The sequence below is a fragment of the Miniopterus schreibersii genome, assembly GCF_964146895.1.
Source record: "Miniopterus schreibersii genome assembly, chromosome: 19".
NCBI classification, from domain to species: domain Eukaryota; kingdom Metazoa; phylum Chordata; class Mammalia; order Chiroptera; family Miniopteridae; genus Miniopterus; species Miniopterus schreibersii.
This window is the reverse complement of record NC_138119.1, coordinates 20,560,910-20,580,334: the sequence shown is the minus strand read 5'-3', so window position 1 is coordinate 20,580,334 and position 19,425 is coordinate 20,560,910. Positions and strand designations below refer to the sequence as shown.

Here is a 19,425-nt window from a genome sequence, read left to right as displayed (position 1 = left end):
AAGAAATACATTCTAACACTGTATTTTCTATGAATAAATAATACTGATTAGGGCCTAGAATCATAACAGTTGAAGAAAGACCAAACTGGCCATAGGACACACTGAGGAGTTCATATGACAGAAGTCAACTGTAAGATCTTATGTGTGTCTTTAAATAGGTTTACTAATAGAGAATGGAGTTGATAATTCAAATTGCTCTGGATACACATTAGTACCACCGATTTTATTTGTACAAGAAATGACAGGTTTACTGGACTTATCTATATAATTCAGTAATAATTACTGCTATTTCTTGACAGACCAGTGATATTTCCCCCATAGTTTTAAAGTACAAAACAAGAGTTAGGAAAAAATTAATAATGCCACCTTTAATCTATTAAGGGGCACTAACTCGTTATCACTGATTATTATAAATGATTCAATTTATTTAAACTAAAAAAAGCCCCAACTCAGTAATTAAACTTTTCCTCTTCAGTTTTGGGACAAGAAATATGCTTGGCAAAACACACAAAAAAAGCAATAAAAGCCATAAAGTTGTCTGATTTTTCAGGAGAAGAAAAAAAATCTCGATTCCGAAATTTTAGCTTTTCAGAATAAAGATGGAAGAAACTCCTTTAAAAAGAAACTATTTGTCAGTTAATTGATAGAATTTTGATAATAAGAGAGTAACATTAATATAATCTACTGAAATTATGACAAGGATAAGTAAAGACTTGTGATGCATGGGAGAAGAGCTGATAATAAAAGGGATATATTAAGGGGCAGTAACCATATGTTTTTTAGATTAAGTGATAACAGTTGCCCTTCCACTCATTTGTTCCTTTGTCTAAAATTAAACTGAAAGTGACAGAAGTAATTTAATTTCATAAATCCACTGATGTTGATCTGAATCTGGGGGGACAGGAGGATTCAAACACATTTTACTTTTCCTGGTATTTAAATTAATTGTGTTAGATAATGAAATGCTAAACTTAATGCTAACCACATTCAAGAATAAAATCCTTTACAGTTTTTGGGATTATTTGGGTTAAGGTTAGGAACATAGAAATTAGACAAAGTGAAAATGGACATTGTGTACAGACCATGATAGTCTGAAATGTCTAAATAATGTACTTTTTGTGTATGACCAAGCTTAGACCCCAAAATTATAAAAGCGTGTTTTCTATCAGAGGAGGGCATGCAGTCCAATGTTCACCTTTAAAACTGCTGGGAGAAATGGCTGCCAAGGTCTGTTTTATCAGCGTAATGTGAAAGAGGAAGGATAATTTGTTCTATGCTCTCAAAAACATGGTTTCCCCAAGACAAACTTAATTTGATCACATTCAGGCTAACGGAAGTGAGCCCAGAAGAAAAGCTATCCAATAAGGGTGTAGAATCTCTGAAATAGCATTGTCTTCTAATTCAGAGTTAGTAAAGGCTGTACTTCAATTACCCTACATGCTGAAGCTTAATAAGGCATAACTTGAGTTGTTATGGTTGGAATATGGGCAAATGTATTCCACATCTGCTCCTTAAAGAAAAAAAGGTATCAGACCTCTTAAATAAATTTCAACTGGTTGTGTGACAGTGTGTGGATGGATGCTTTGTTATGACAGACATGCTCAGAATTCTAAAGCAGCAGCAACTTAGAAAATCAGTAATGAAGCTTTGGCTTAAAACTAAAAAGAAAGAAAAGAAAAAGTCAAACGGGTGCAAGTTGCCTCTTGAAAGAGGTATTGTGGACTAAACCCTCATAAATGCTGTCCAACATTAGCTTCCCCGTCTTCTTTCACTGTCATCACCTTCATTGCACAGGAGTTATATCATTCTTTTATGGTTAAGTTTCATAAATAATGAGAAAACTATATGTAACAAATACATCACATTTCCCACCCACCCAGCAACCCTCCCCAAAATAAGAAAAGTTACATCAAATTAAAAAGTAGCTTCATGAATGAAGGTACTGCTCTAAGTTGCACTTTCCCTGCAAGTGCAGCCAGTGCTTTTGCGCTGGGTATGAAGGAAAGGAAAAAATTCTCCACATAAACTGACAAAAAATTTAAAAACCAATGTCCGGTTTCAACCAGTCAAAACCGGGCCAAGCAGAAGCCAAGGTATCTCAGTACCATCCCATCAGAGGGTCCTTGCAATGCCGGTTCTTCATCCTGATAGGTTTCTGCGTCCTTGTGATTGTAAACAATCCATTTGATACTATGTTTTTGTTCCTTAAAATGTCCTCTGATTGGCAAAATGAAGTAAATATTTGTTTTAAAAATAGAAAATGAAAATTAAACCAAAATAAAAGAAAAGAAACACAGTGAGCTTGTTTGGAGTCCATAGGATCCGATCTGGAAGAGCTCGGAAAATGTGTTATGTATCTTCTCCTGTTTTCGGCTGGAAAGGTACTAGAGGTTGCGTTGGTCGAGGAAAGAATTGCAGAGTAGGAAAACCAAGGATGTTAATCTAGACTTCAGAGGATTCAAGTGTTAGTTTCATCATCTGTGTCTTCTATCAATACCTTAGTGTCACGAGTCTTGGACCTAGTGGTAATAAGGAGAAAAAGAACACTTAGTCCATTACTAAAATACAAACACATCCACAGTATTAAGTCCACTTCCAATCTTACCATCATTAAGAAGAGATCCTAAACAGACACTATATACTATCCCAGATAGACTATTCCTGAAGTTTCATATTCAATTTCAGGTATTACTGGGAAAACACAAGGAAACTAGATTGCAACCAGAGGAAGGTAACAAGAACAATGGCAGGACATGTGCAACAGAGAGTAGTATTCTGCAATAAGAAGATTTGAGTTGGAGTACTGACTGATTTTATGATGTATCTCTTTAACCTCTTGGAGTGCCAATTTTCATTTCAGTAAAGTAGTAATAATAATACATAATATACATACTACTACTCTCACCTCATGGAGAGTGTAAATATCAAGTAAGAAAATGGATATAAAAATATCAGTAAAGCATTCAACAAATATAAAGAATTATGATGAGGATGACAGAAATAATACCATCTGAGGTATACATGAAAAATCAGGAGTTAGCGTGCAGAAGGCAAGACCTAAGGAGAGGCATGACAGTTGTCTTAAAAAAGTTGACAAATGACCCTAGTTGGGCTCTTTCTGATAACTTAGTCTCCTTGGAAAAGAAACACACTGAGCTTGCTTGGAGTCCATAGGATCTGATCGGGAGGAGCTCGGAAAATGTGTTATGTGTCTTCTCCTGTTTTGGGCTAGAAAGGTACTAGAGATTGCAATGATCAAGAAAAGAATTACAGAGTAGGAATACCAAGGACGCTAATCTAGACTTCAGAGGATTCAAGTGTTAGCGTCATCATGTGTGTCCTCTATCAATACCTTAGAGAGCCCAACTAGGATCAACTGGTTGAAGTTATAGTGAAACGTACCTCAGTCCCCCATAAGCTATTTACCACGATAACTATCCAACAATCACATCATGTGCCTTGTGTAATTATAAACTTCATTGCCACTGATGGTATCAATCAGCATAAGATGACCATCTATTCAGGATGCTGTGGAAGAGATTCCTTCACTGGATGAACAATGGGATTAGATCACGTTAAATTAACTCATAAGTCCCATAAGGTGAAAGTGGTATTTGGTGAAGTAGGTATTATTAGTACTACTTGACAGAGTTGGAAACTGACGTTCAAAAGGTTAAGGATGTGTTAAAGGTTGTATGAGTCACAAAGTACTCAAATTCAGATCTTATTTTAGATTCCCTGCTCTTTCCTTGTACAGAACCTGCTCCATTGTTCTAAAAATCATCTTCTGGTTGCAATCTAGTATTCCAGTGTTTTCCCATAAACACCTGAAATTGGACATAATCTATTGCCAAAGAGCTTCCTTGTTTTTGAAACTGAAATAGTGTATGTTTAGATTGCCCTCTGCTGGCAACAAACAAGGATTAATTTTCAAATTTAGCAGCTCAATGAGATAACCACCTACAGCACTGTCTTCTAGCCCTTTGTGGCATTTATCTTGCTTACCTCACTAACCCCCACAACCCCTCCTCCTGCTTCTTCAAAACTCTGCTTCCATGCTATAACAGTATTATGCTTTGTTTTGAAGTTCTTCCTACTGATCCCTGACTATTCCTTTTCTTCCCCTTTCATTTATTTTTTTCTCTAGCCTGTGTTTGTTCCCTAAGACTCAGTTCCTTGCTCACTTTTCTCTACCTTCTTCTCTTCAGAGAATTTCCAAATTCTATTTAAAAGTTGGGCAATTTATACACTGCTCCCCTCTATTTATAGGTTATAGGTTATCATTACCACGTCCTATTTTTTTTACTTCCTTTAAAACATCTCCTTCCATTCCTTTTAGTCCTATAGTAAGCATTCGAATCTAAGTCCTTAATGTCTCATACTTAAAAATACTGAAAAGTATATACTGCAGTGCCATTAAAACTTATGAAACTACTACTTTCATAATGCCATTCTTCTATGAAAAAATTGTGCCTCTTTCCTGCCTACATGATCAAGCTGGCACTTTTCAGCCTTTTACAATCATATTTCATCCCTTCAGCTAAATTTTCTTACTATAGTTCTAGTCACATGTTTTTTTTTTTGGTCCCCTATTCCCACTTTTATGTCCTTACTGTGCCTCTGGCCTATTCAAACACTCCTTTATCCTTTAGAAAACTGCTCATGCTCAACTTTAAGTCCCCTCCTTCCTTCCAACCCACTGTGATATGCACTATCTCTAAATTTCAAATGCAGCCACATTATATCCTACATTTATCGTTATTTTTTGCAACATACAAAGTCAATAACTGATCAAATATACTACTGTAGGTATTTAGTAAGAAAATAAAAATAGCTTATAGTTATTGAGCTCTTTCTTTGAGGAAATGTCTAAATCCCATGCCACAACAAATTTAATCCACTTAGCCACCCTATAAGCAGAGACTATATTAATCCCAATTTACAGATGAGGGCTAATATGGAGAAATTAAGTAATTTGACCAAGGTTACATAGATGGCAAGTGGCAGAGCCAGGATTCCTATGGTTTATAACTTGAAAATTATCTGTATACAAAACATAATGAAGAGTCAAATAAATTATTCTCCAACAAATTTTCTCCAGTGTAATTTTAACACCAAATTAGTGGGCAATAATGTATTAATGTCCTTTTACTCTATGTGCTCATTAAGACATTCTATAGGTTGGGTCCTATGAAATTACTGTTATTACTGTTTTTAGCAGGTGAAAAGTGGCTGAATGCCAGCAATATCGATTGTTACACCCTGATAGCTTCTTAGTTTAATGTTATCCAGTGCTAAAACCTGAAGGAAATTCATCTCACAGAAGTGGAAGCTATACGTACTGAGAAGCAAGGGGAGGCCGGCGCAGGGATATGCTCTGGCTGTACTTCCATGGCCGGTTCTTCTGGCGGTTTCGTACCCCATCTTCCTGGTCCATCATCTGCTCCAAAAGTGTCTGATCATCTGCATTCAGAGGGGCAACAGAGATGTCCCGCACCGCACGGAATTCACCACAGTTATTCAGATGTTCGTTCTCCAGGCGGAAGAAGTTCCACACAAATCGCCTTAGCAAAATGGAGTAGGGAAATTTCTTATAAAATGTAAACATACTACTATAACCTGTAAACCTTCCAGTATATCAAGTTCCCATGCATAGACACAAAAAATAAGGAACTAAGGGCTAGAATATTAAAATATAATAGCAAAGATGGAGTGGTGGTGGGGGGGTAGGGGAACAAGAATGAGATAGGCAAACAGAGGGACATGGAATGCAGTTTCAGAGTACTCATTCTTTCACTTTATTGAACATATATTTATTGAGTGCCTGCAATATGACAGACCAAATCTCTGCCCTTATGGAGTGTGATTTCTAGTGGCAGAGACATCATAATAATTAGCTAATGGTAAGTGCACTAAAGAAAATAAAGCAGGGCAAGGAGATAGAACATGCTTCTCTGAAGAGATGGCATCTAGTAGAAATCTGACTGATGCAAGGAAGCAAGTCATGTAAAACCCTGAGAAAAGTGTCCTAGGCAGAGGAAATAGAAAGTATAAGGCCCCAAGTTGGAAAGGCTTTTGGTGTGCTGAAAAACAGAAGGTGCTTAGTGGGGCTGGAGTGGAATAGCACGGTTAAAATGGCAGGAGATGAAGATGGCAAGGCAGAAAAGAGCCTCACCCACAGAGGGCCTTATATGCCATGGTAAAGAGTTTAAACTTTAAGGGTGATGGAAAACAAATGAGGATTCTGAGCAGAAGAAATAAGAAAGATAACATTACCACACACCAAAGCAGCCTAAATTTATGGCCCCATTATGTTAGCTTCAGGGAATTCATTGATTTTACCATTCATTAGTCTGCTGTAGGAGCTGAGATTCATTTTTCCCCTCTACATAGGTGACTAGATATCATTATTAAAAAACCTGTTTTTCTCCACTGTTATTTAGTCATGTTTGTCATAAATCAGATAGTGTGAACGCATGTGTGGATGTTTCTGGACTTCCTATTCTGTTCCAGTGGACAGTGTCTATTCTTTCACAAAACACCAGACATTGTCTTAATTACTGTAACTATATAATAAGTCTTGATGTTTGAGAGTATAAGTCCTTTAACTTCATTCTTTCCAAGATGTTCTTGGATATTCCTGAATCTTACTATTTCCATATAAATTACAGAACTGGTTTGTCAATTTTCACACACACATCTTTCATTAAATTTTTTCCTAGGTATTTTATATATTCTGATGCTATTCAAAATGGTATGGTTTTTAAATTTTTCATTTTCTAGTTGTTTGTGACATATTGACTTATTTTAATGGTGTTTTCTACATATATTGAGGGGTTTCCCCCTTTATTAATGTAGTGTTACACAGACTGATTTTTAAATGTTAAATGATTTTAAATATTAAATTTTACATTCCCAGAATGAACTTAACTTGGTTATGATGTATTATCCTGTTTATAAATTGTTGGATTCATTAGCTAATATTCAGGAAATCTGCATCTCTGTATGTGAGATAGATTGGTCTTTCTTGAAATGTCCTTGTAGGTTTAGATATCAAAGTCATGATAGCTGCATAAAATGAATTGGGAAGTACTCCTTTTATTGACTCTTTTCCCAGGAAGAAGTCCCTGTACAACTGATAGTATTTCCTACTCATATATATTTGGAAGAATTCCCTGGGTCTGTAGTTTTCTTTGTAGGGAAGATTTTAACATGGATTTAATTTCTTTAATAGATATAAACTTATCCAATTTTCTATCTCTTCTTATTGGTTTTGGTAAACGTGCTTTTCAAAGAATTTGTCTATTTCATTTATATTTTAAAATTTATTGGCATAAAATTACTCAGTATCATCTGGCTTTTTAAAAAAATCTTCAGTATTTTTGACATTTGCAATTTGTGCCTGCTTTCTTTTGCTTGATCATCCTGTTTAGGCATTTTATCAATTTTATTAGTCTTTTTAAAGAACTCTGCCTTGTTACTTTTTCTCTATTGTATGTTTATATTCTATTCCGTTCATTTGTTTTTTGTATTTCCTTCCTTCTACTTTCTTTTGGGTTTGATTTTCTGTTTTTAAATTTTTCTAATATTTTAAGCTGTATGCTTTTCTAACATAGACATCTAAGGCTATACATGTCCTTAGCATGGCTTTAGCTGCATTCTACATTGTCTTTTGTCACATTTTCAATTTCATTCTGTTCAAAATATTTTTTTAATTTCCATTGCAATTTCATTTTTGACCCATTAGACGTGTACTGCTTAATTTCTAAATATTTGGAAATTTTCAGTTATCTTTTTGTGATTTTAATCTTCTAAAATTTCCTTTATGTCCCAGCATATGGTTAATTTTGTTAATTCTACATGCATTTAAAAGAATGTGTATTTAGTATTTGTTGTATACAGTGCAGGTCAAATTGGCTAACTGAGTACATGTTTATTACTGAGAAAAGTATGTTAAAATCATCCTCTAAAATTGTAAATTCATCTATTTCTACTTTTTAGCAATGTCATATTTTTAAGCTATGTTATTAGGTACATACAAATTTGAACTGGCTATCATGACTGCATCTCGTCTCTAATTTGGCAAATTGCTTTAGTGCAAAATTGCCTTTAGTGCTCTGCTTATACTGGGGTACCTGCTTTTACTTAGATTTGGGGCTATCTTGTTAAAGCATTGATGTTTTTAGGCAGATTTAAAACATTACCCAGCATTTTTTTGTTTCCAGTAAGAAAACTGGGCTGAATAACCAAGACTGACAGATTGCAAAAAATGATTCTCAAAAGATTTTCATTTTAATTTCTGTTCTGGACTTTTTACTTCCTAAATTTTACTCATGACCCTTCCAATGGAGCTCAATTCTAAAAAAAGCATATATGCCATCATCAGTAGTTATTTAACTTTGTAAAAATTAATCTCTTAGTCCTACAGAATTTTCCAACTCTGAGGCTAATAACATTGAGAAAAGTTATAAAATTTAAGCTTTTCAAGTATAAGTTTTAATAAATGTTAATTCAGACATCTTTCAGATAAAAAGAATCCTTGATAAACTTTTCAGTAGTTTGCTTACCGGAAAACTTCAAGGGGAGCAAAGACAGTAGCAACGATGTCCCGAGAATGAGGCAACTTAGTCATGGAGGTAATTAAGATTTGGATAGTCCAAGCAAAGCGCAGTATCACATCCTCTATGATGGCACAGTAGTAATAGGCCTGAGAAATAATAAGCAAATTGAGTACACCTACCATCATGTTTCTCACAAATAAGCACACCTATCACAGCAACAAAACACATACACCTTACCAACAAGCACAGATTCAAGAAAAAAAAGTTTTTATTCCATTTTATATTTTAGAAAGATTTCACAAATTTATTTTTTCTTCTTAAAGGGTGCAATATTTAAAATGAAGTTTAACTGAATTTCTGTAATCATTTAACAAATATAATTTCATTCCCATATTATATACCAGACTCCCTTCTAGACCCCAGAAATACAAGCCCGATGAGATCCTCAATCTGATTAAGATGACATTCTAATATACACTTGATATGCTAATGTCTCAACATCTAATATTAGAAAAGATTTAACAGGTTTATTAACTGTGTTATATGCACTTTTTAAAAAAAATATATCTTTATTGATTTCAGATAGAGGAAAGGAGAGGGAGAGAGAGAGAGATAGAAACATCAATGATGAGAAAGTCATTGATCAGCTGCAGCCCGCAACCCGGGCATGTGCCCTGACGGGGAATCGAACCCCGATCTTCTGGATCCTAGGTCGATGCTCAACTGCTGAGCCACGCCTGGCCGGGCTATATGCACTTTCTTTTTGATTGATTTTAGAGAAAAGAAGGGAGGGAGAGGGAGAGAGAGAAACACCACCGTGATTTTAAGGTTCAGAGTCATGTTCTTAATTTTTAAATGAAGCTCCACTGGTCTCCACAAATACTTTCTTCCCTTTTTAAGGGGAATGAATTCTATTCCAATATTTACCTTTTAGAAATTGAAAAAGATGTGGCAAATTTGCAAATTTTTAGGAAAGCATATACTTTATTTTCTAGGGTCATGAAAATATGTAGTAAAAAGAAACCGATTGAAAGATTCTATTCACTAATTTTATTATATTGAAACAAGTAAATTAGAACTATTTAAAAGGAGGGATAGATTAACATTTACATAAAGATACAAACAGTTCATCTATGCAATCAGCATAATAAATAAATGTATTATTCTCTCTCTCAGTAAGGCAAGAACAATAGGAGGAGCAATAAGGCCACTCATACATTTGGTGGGCACCAAAGGACCATTTTTACCAGAGCTCATGTCTGTTCTCTGACTTGTGCTTACCATTACTGATTTTCTTTTCAAAGGAGATTTATGAAGATATATCTAACGACTTGGTAATATATTCTATGTTTGCACATTGGGATTATTGCTACAGTTTACATGAAAAAGATCACTGTCAATGAATATCTCCTTTTCTGTCTTCATTTGCTTACCTTGTTACACTACATGTTACATATCATCATTCTTTGTAGCCACTCTCCTGTCATTTATCCTAAATTCTCACACTTGAAAACAGCCTTCCCTATTCACCAACTGAATATTACACATTCACACGCTTTTCAAAGTACCATTTTGAGGTACTGGTGACATTCTGACATAGTATAAAATATTAGAGACTCAATCTATACTCCTCTCCCCATTACATAATTTTAGAACTGGGAAAGGATAAAGAGATAACCTAGTGCAACACCCTGCCTTATAGAAGAGAATGCACTGTAGTTAGGTTGCCTAAAGTTATATAGCTAGTTAGAGAGTGAGCAAGGGTTAGAATTCACTTATCAGGATTCCCAGTTCACTGTTTAATATCTTATCAATATGTGAGTAAAGATACTCTTGGTCTTTTGACTTTTTAATTCAGCCTTTCATGTTTTTCTTCATATATAGATAAATCTGAAAATAATTCCTAAGGAATTATCCAAATATTTCAGGTTGAACTGGCACTGGTAAAAAACTGGTTGAAATAAACGAAAGCAGCTTTCTTGATGCACCAAGCAATCAGGCACTCCCTTTCCTGTGCTTTCACAGCACTGCTCATTCAGGCAAGTATTTATACATTCATTCCACAAAAAAGTCTACTATACGCCAGAAACTATGCAGGGCAGTGAGGGATATGGATACCTAAACAGATAATACAATGTGACAACTGCTACAATGAAGTTTGTAAAATGGGATTAGGATGAATAGCTAAAATATGCTTAGAGAAATAAAGAAAAGCTCCTTAGAGAAACTAAACTAAACTGACTTTTAAAAGGGAGGAATAGGGGTTTGCAAGGCAGACAAAGGGGAGAGAGGGCATTTGAGTGGAGGGAATTGCATTTTCAAAAATAAATAATAAATTATAGCAAGCTATTTGTTCCTCTATGTTAGTCTTTATTACGTGGTATTGTAATCTGTTTACTTATTTGTTTATAATATAGTTTATGGCCTCTTTGCAATCCAGAATTTTGTTTTCATTTTCTACAGTGCCCAGCATACAGTAAACACCTGATACATTTTTGCTGACTAAATCAGGATTTTTTAGTAAAGAGTTGTTTTTTATAATTATATTAGGTTGGGATTGGGTATATATTGCAATAGGATTTAGATGGTGGTACACTGGAGGTTTGGCTTGTTTGTTTTTTTAAACAAACACTGTACATACTTTTTGAGGGTATACAATCTCTTCCCGGAGGAAGGTGTTTTCTCCTGCATTCTTATCAAAGAGACCCCAGTCCATCTTCAGATCCCAGATGAGGGTATAGCAGGAACTGATGACACAAAAGACAATCCACAGGTAAAAGAATACTCTCGTGTCTGAGTGATCTTGTTCTGAAGAAAGAAAAGAGAAAAGGAAAATTACTACATTCAAGTAAAATTCTTCATTAAATAAAACTAATTATATCTCCATAAAGGAAGTAAGATCTTAAACAATCTCCATAGTAGGATCATTGTCTCACAAAAGTTAAATAAAACATCTGATACTCCTGAAGTCCAAAGTAGTCATCAAACACTTGTCAGAGTCACAAACTTTGTACAAATGTGCATTTGGAGTTTTGGAGGCTCTATGTCGAATACATAAAAATCTCAATAATTGCAATGGAGGTTTTAAATATTGCAAATGATGTAATTTTAATTTCTGCCATCAGGTGGCAGCTTAGGGTCAAAGATGAAAAAATTTATGAAACACCACTTAACAAGGAATGCAATGCACTTGAATCAAAAAAATTATTGGGTTGTTTTTATTTTAGAACAATATTTCCTTCATACACTTAGATCTTGTCAATGCTTATGTGATGACAATCAGATAATTTCCTAAATTACCAGAAAGCAACCAACTGATGAGAAATTTATCATTAAGAACATGTATACAAGCAAATTTCTCTAAAACCACAAACAAAGCATGATATTTTGCTCCTTACAGAGGCTGTTTATTGCTACAAAGGCCCAATGTGACTTTATGTTGAGAACACTATAAAGTAACTTTTGGCTTTATGCTGAGAATAAAATAAAGTGTGCTAAATCAAAATAATAAAAATAATTTGCAAATTATTAAATATACAATTTAGTCCTTTTTTTTCACTCTTAAGTGCTTCATGTGTTCTCTAATGAAATTCTTCTTTGTTAAGCTCAAGAGTCATCATAATATTATTTGTGTTCTCTAGGTGCAGGATATAGGCATATAACTACTAATATGGTCCTGAATCATCAGGGAAAATCATCAGACAAAACATCTAATTCCAAATAAGTTTAAATTTTAGTTTCCCAAAGGCATAGAAAGTAAATAATGCATCATGCACTATCCACAATCCTTTCTATTAAACAAGTGTTTATTAATAATTTTCAGGTATTAAAGTGTTAAGTACAGTATGATTCAAAGGCACCCTTTGGCCATTTATAATCTAGTAAGTGAAACAACCATTTGTTACTGATGATAAATGTGAGTTCAAAATGAATTATAAACAAAGTACTATGAGAACATCAAGAAGAACTGGAATGTTTCCAACAGTAGGAAACCAGAGGAAGCAGCATTTGAGTTATTTCTAGAAAGATAAATAAATAGTGCTGCAAAAGTCAGGCAGATGAGGCAAGGCCATTCAAGGCTGAAGGATGATGAAAAGGCACGCAGGTGGGAAAGGGCAAGGTGTATCTGAGAAGCTGCAAGAAATCTAAACCTAGTATGGGTGAAACACAGAAGGCGTAGGGAATGGGTATGACCTGAAATGAGGCTAGAAAGGTATAGGATCAGGTCTGTACTTTAAAAAAATAAACCGTTGGCAGGCTGCTTGCATAATTAGTTAGTTGGTTAAAAAAATACAGATATCTCAGAGCTCCACTGTTGTGTAAAGTCAGTTTGTACCAGATCATGAGAGCCAACTGTTAAATTTTCAAAAACTTTGTAAGTTGGTTGGTAAATACAGTCATTATTAAAAATTAAATTACCTAAACTTACAATTAGTTACATTAAGAAAAAAGGTAATAAAAACTCAAAATTCATCACTTCCTAATTATTTTACTAAATTTTGCTATTATTCTTCTTTTAGGTTATGTATGCTTATTGTACCTGTATGATGGAAACACTACATACAATGTTATGTATCTTTTCCCAGCATTCAATGTTATCATCTTAGTAGCTTGAAACTGGCTATGGTAGAAATACTTACACCATGGAAATTAGCAAGCATGCAAATCAGTGCCCCCTCTCCCTACTCCCACTCAAGAGTTGGTTTGTTAAACATATACCAGCACACCACTGTGTAGCTTCTTCTGGAAAGTCAGTGGTAGGGAACAGAAACAAATATTTTTAAAATAGCCCATAAGTGATTCTAATGAACAGTTAAGCTTGGATATAAGCACATTTTCAGGTTTAGATTACTTCTGCAAAAATTTTTTTCATCAAAAGCAAATTGGGTTGGATATTTATACTACAGCATTGTGCCATATGAATCAACTTAAAAGGCCTAACAAAACATCTAGGTTTAGTTGGATGTGTTATGACATATCTGTTTACCTCATTCTATTGACAGAGGGTCTAGCTTGGTAGTATAATTCAATTATTGGCATCATGGTTGCATTTAAAAAATCCTATAACTCATCTACTATGGCTTGCAAAGAATAAAGCAAATTTAGCAACTTAATAAAATTCACACTCTTCTCACATTTTCAAAACAAGATCAACACAAAGATTAAGACAAGCAACTTAACTGTAAATCATATTTACAACTCTTTTTTCAATGGAATGCTTACTATGTACCAAGTGCTTTACATATAATATCTCATTTACTTTACATGACAATAAACCATCATTTTGTTTGCTAGAAAAAGTAATGAATTGAGAATACAGTAAAATATACATTCATCAGGAGGTAACAAAATGAGTATTTCTCAAGTAAGTGTATGTAGTATCTTATCACTGAAAGTTTATTTTCTTTCCTAACTACTGATATTACTGAGTTCAAATTATTGTATAAAAGGAGATTATGGGGGAAATGTAAAAGCAATGTGCTCATTTTCTTTTATTTCTCTTAGATTTTAAAATATAAGTCCTATCCTTAGAGTATAATTCTTAAAATGGTCCAACAGGTCAAGTGCCTCCCTTTCTAAGGCTATATTATTTCTATAAAATTACTATGAAACATACACAAGGACTTACTGACTTTTAAAAAACTGAATATATTTAACAAAATATTTTGGTAAGCAATGTTTTATCTTATGGAACTCTTCAAACAATGATTAGCATACACCTGGTCTATATATATGCTCCATTTTTGGTCTCTTTAATTATTACCCTTATTTCATCTTTCCCATTTCCCAAATGAGGAGTACTTCCCCCTGAAATCATCTGCCTTCATTGGTATTCAAGAGATGTACTGGAAAAATATTATCACTTTAGGCAAGCAATTACATCTAATTCTCTCTTGGCTAACTCTGGTAGCCTACTTTAATGATGTTCAGAATCACAGAAAATCAAGGCATTGCTATTTTACCCCTAAGCTTCTATCACACACCTGCCATGTTAGAAGCATAATTCATACTAGACATATTTATGGTAATGACATCTACTGAACCTCAAACAAATAAAAATAAAGTTCTTAGACTTTTGTACCCACAACCATCATAGGAAGGATAAAGCAAAATAGTATGTCAGGAAAAGTGCTAAGAAAGAAACCAGAAAAATTACACATGGAAGTCGACCTAAACCATATTTCGGAGCAGTTATTTTGAAAATGAAAAAAGTAGCAATGTGAGAAGAAAAAGTGAATAGTCTTATTTTCAACCCAAACCTTTCTACTCTGGTAGTAGTTTACTAGTTTATAATCTGAAATTAAATATGAAAACAAATAATGTAAACTGGACATCATTTTTAAAGCCCAAAGATATATAGGTAAGCTGAGTTATAAATGAGTTTGGCATCCAGCAAATCCTAGTTCTATTCCTATTACCCAAATAATCAAACCACTGAATTATAAAACTAATATGGCTCTCTGAAAATTAATGGATATAGATAATTCCCTGATCTTTAGTGGATCTTAGTTATATATGAAGTCACAAGTACTACCCCTTCTCAGGTGATTATCATACTTATCCTCAGGGCAGGCAAGACAGACATTATTATTCCTCTCTTACAGTTAAGGAAGCTGAAGGTCAGAGAGATAGTCAATAAGTGGAAAGATGATTGGATTTGAACTTAGAAGATCTGGGTTTTAAATCCAGTCTCTTTCCAACTTTGTGATTATAGGAAATTCAGAACCTTAAAATGATTGAGACCAAAATGGAAATCATTAGGCCTAAGGATAAATGAGGAACCTAGAAACAGGAATCTTTATCCAAGGATTATTTTTGTATTAGACAGCATTGTTTCTCTTAGTTCATTTCAACTCAAAAATGAAAAAAAAACCCAACTCGGTAAGACTATAAAGTAATAACATCAGTAACATTTCTAAGGCATAAAAAAAAAAGAATTTAAAACTATATACATATTATTTCACACTGTATATAAAATATTTTTATAGAAAAAGACAGAAGTGGTTATCCCTCTTGTGAGAAATAAGATTATTAAAGGGACTTAACTTTAACTTTATATATTTCTATATTATTTGAATTTCATTGTTATAGTGATATATACATATCTATGTTTTACTTCTATAATTAAAAAGAAAAGTAAAAGACAGAAAGAAAATGAGCTAAGAAAAATAGCTGCTATTAGGGTGGTGATATTTTATAAATGATTTAAACAAGCCTTTAATGTGGCTATATTGTTTTTGTAATAAAAAAGATAAATAGTACATAGGAATTAATTTATTCATTCAACAAATATTTGTTGAGTGTCTACTATAAGCTGTATTATTTACTATATAGTTAAAATCCTTAAGATTAACTCTAAAAAAGTTTGTTTCCTTTTCTATTAAACAAGCTGAATGTCTATTGTATAACCAGGTCTATTTTAGAGAATGGAGATGTACTGAAGAACTATTAAGGACTAAATGTAAAAGAGAGAGATAAAAAGCAAATAAAAACAATGTGCAATTGTAGAATTGTGCATAGAAGAGGAATCAATACACCAGGCTTTCAGGGAACAACCAGGAAAGGCTTCCTGGAGGAGGTGCTGCTTGAGCTGAGTCTTGAAAGTTAAGTCTTTAGTTAAATAGATTTATGAGGCTGAGAGAGCCACATTAAACAGAATAGAAATCATTCACTCATTCATTCATTCAGTAAGGTAACACCTACTATATACTAGATATTTCCTGGCCCAATGAAGCTTTCTACTTAGTGGGGGTAGACAATTATCAGATATATAAATAAACAAGACGATTTCAGACAATGAAAAGAACCATGAAGAAAACAGGACATGGTGACAAGATGGATACTGGAAAAATTCCTTTAGATAATGGTCATGCAGAGGTCTCTGAGTTGACACCTGAGTAATAATAAGCACGCCACATGAAAAGCTAGAGGAAGAGTAACATACGTAATATTACATTTTCTAATAACCACATTTTAAATATTAAAATGAAATAGGTAAAATTTATTTTAGTAATACATTTGATTTAATCTAATGTATATGTGATTTTAATATTTATTCATTATAAAATTATCAATAAGATCTTTACACTCTTCTTTGCATACTAAGTATTCAAAATCTAGTTTGTACTTTATACTTACAGCAAACGTCATATTAGACGCACATTTTGAGTGCTCAGTAGCTGCATGTGGTTAGAAGCTACATTACTGAACAGTTCATTTTTTTAAAAAGACAAGCTAAAGACTGGGAGAAAATGTCTAAATATTATCCAACAAAGGGCTAGTATCTAAAATATATAAAGAACTCTAAAAACTCAACAATTAAAAAAACCAAATAATCCAATTGGAAAATGGGCAAAAGATACACATAAACATTTCACTGAAGAGGATATACAGACGGAAAATACGCATTTGAAAAACGGCTTAACAAAATTAAAACCACAATGAGATATCACTATACACTCATCAGGATGGCTTAAATAAATAATAGTCACATCAGAAAATGCTGGCAAGAAACTGGACCACTCATATTGCTGATGAGAAGATAAAATGGTATAGCCACTCTGAAAATAGGTTAGCTGTTTTTAAAAAACTAAACACGCAGCTAACATATTACCCAGCAATTGCACTCTTGGGCATTTAATCACAGAGAAATGATCATTTATGTTCACTAAAACCCTATACATGAATGTTTATAGCAACTACATTCATAATAACTTGAAACTGGAAACACTACCACTGTCATTCAGTGGATGAATGGTTAAACTTCAATACATCCATACCACGGAATACTACTCAACAATAAAAAGGAACTATTGTACTATTGATTGATGTGACAACCTAGATGAATCTCCAGAGAATTATGCTGAGTGAAAAAAAGCAGATCTCAAACAGTTCCAGGACTATATATGATACGACTTATATAACACTCTTGAAATGACAAAATAATTAAATGGAGAACATATTAGTGGTTGCCAGGGGTTAGGGGAAAAGTGGGGACAGGAGAAAAGGTACAATGAAAATTTAAGTTATTCAAAACTATAACATTTTAAAGGCAATTTAAGGTAAAATATAAATGAGAGTGTTAGTATAATATTTTGAATTAGCACAATGCCAAGTAGATAAAAGCTACTCAAGAAACACTTATTAAAGTCAAATTAATAATCAGAAGCAATTAATATCAAACAATTGTTTTTATGGCAGCAGCAGGATTTAAGCAAATATTGACAAATGCTAAATTCTAAAATAATCTATTTGTTGTGTGATACAATAATCTATTTCTTGTCTGCATTAAGCTGGAGAAATTACAGCAAATATCAAATTTCAAAAGCGTTAAAGATTTGAGCTACTTTCAATAGTAAGCCAAAAATAAAAACATTTATTCAAATGACTAAAAAATATTTTTTTGTGCATGTCTTTTATAAAATTAATAGAACAAAAGTTTCCCTAGAGAATTTTTTAAAAATTAGTGTTTCTATTATAGTATAACAAGACTAAAATTTGGAAATTCAGGCAGAGCAGCCTATTATTCAGGGTAGAAATAGGGTAACAAACTGGCCATACCCCCAGAGAGGAAGTACTTCAGGACTATGTGTGCTCACTCAAACAATGAAATGACTATTTGCACTGAAGGCACTGAACTACTGCTGAGGAATCCTCATCAGAGAGCACAGCACCCCTTCCAGAATATTAAACAAGAAGGGACCTAGAAGGAACCTGGGCACTAGAAAACAACAAGCAAACATAAAATAACTCAGCTTTTAAGTCAGCAGAGAAAATCTTTTGTTTTCTCCAAGTATTTTTAAAAGTCTAATAGCAAATGCTTGTTAGCATATACTAACAAAGTTTAAAGTAAATATGAAGTATTTTTAAAAGAAGTTTTTTTCTTCTATATATTCAGAGAACAGCAAAGAGCAAAATACACTAAGAATTTATGAATACTTTAGAATGTTAGAAACTGTAAATGAAAAACAAAAAACCTAATGAAGTGCTCTCTCCCCATCAACAGGGTAGAAATAACAACACAATGGCTTTTTCTATTATTGTAACACCCACAGGCTTTTCCTTACCAAAGCCAAGAAACTTCAAGGACATACAAAAACCATTTAAACACTTTCCTGTCTCTTCCAATCCCAATTCCAACAAAAAACTTGTAGGAGTTGGTATCAAATTTAGGCTTGTAATGAAATACGAATTCTTAAAATATGGAGATTGGCTGCTAACTACACTCCTTTGTTTCTAAAATCAATGATGAAAAATAAAATATACTGAAATGTTTAAAATGTGTTTCCTTCTTACTGAAACAAGTGAGGGATATTTGCAATATTATCATAGTCTCCCTAAAATGGGCCTAAACCACCTCCCTCACCTTTTAAAAAATGATTCTAGATAGAGAGTTCATTCTTGTGCCTCCGTTTACAAATTATGCAGATAAACTAAGACATATCTTTAAAAAAACTCTTGAAAATGACCCCAATAATGTTGTTACTATGGTAACTCTTGTAAGCTAGTTCTTTGAAAAGACAGTTTGAAATTGGTTACTTCACCATCTTCTACCCTTCTCACCTCATAAAACTTATCCTTTGCAATAACAGCACATACACACTCAGTAGAAAAAGATCTGCCTCATTAACCATACAGATTCTCTTCTTTTGGCCCAATGATTATTTCCAAAGTTTATGTTTTCTGATGCCTTTTCTCTTGGAATGCTGCCCAAGAAAACAACAGAAATCAAATGCTACTTTTGATCACCACTACAATGTTAAATATTCTGTCAACCATCCCTCTGAGCTGTCTTTTCAATCCACCCCCACCACCACCATTTTAGGCTTTTTGGTTAAAAAAAGAAAAAAGTAGTGATATAAAT

The 19,425-nt window shown here is 33.5% G+C and overlaps 1 protein-coding gene across 1 annotated transcript in view; it reads right to left on the bottom strand.

Annotated features, from left to right (window-relative positions):
- Window positions 1–208: 208 nt before the first annotated feature.
- Window positions 209–19,425, bottom strand: part of XPR1 (xenotropic and polytropic retrovirus receptor 1) — a 106,504-nt gene continuing 87,287 nt past the window's right edge. Inside the window, exons 12-15 of the mRNA XM_081122170.1 lie at window positions 11,203–11,369; window positions 8,568–8,707; window positions 5,343–5,564; window positions 209–2,519 (exon numbers count right to left, since the gene is read on the bottom strand). Of these exons, the coding sequence (XP_080978296.1) occupies window positions 2,459–2,519; window positions 5,343–5,564; window positions 8,568–8,707; window positions 11,203–11,369 (590 nt within the window). The 3' untranslated portion in view covers window positions 209–2,458. The remainder of the gene's footprint in view (window positions 2,520–5,342; window positions 5,565–8,567; window positions 8,708–11,202; window positions 11,370–19,425) is intronic.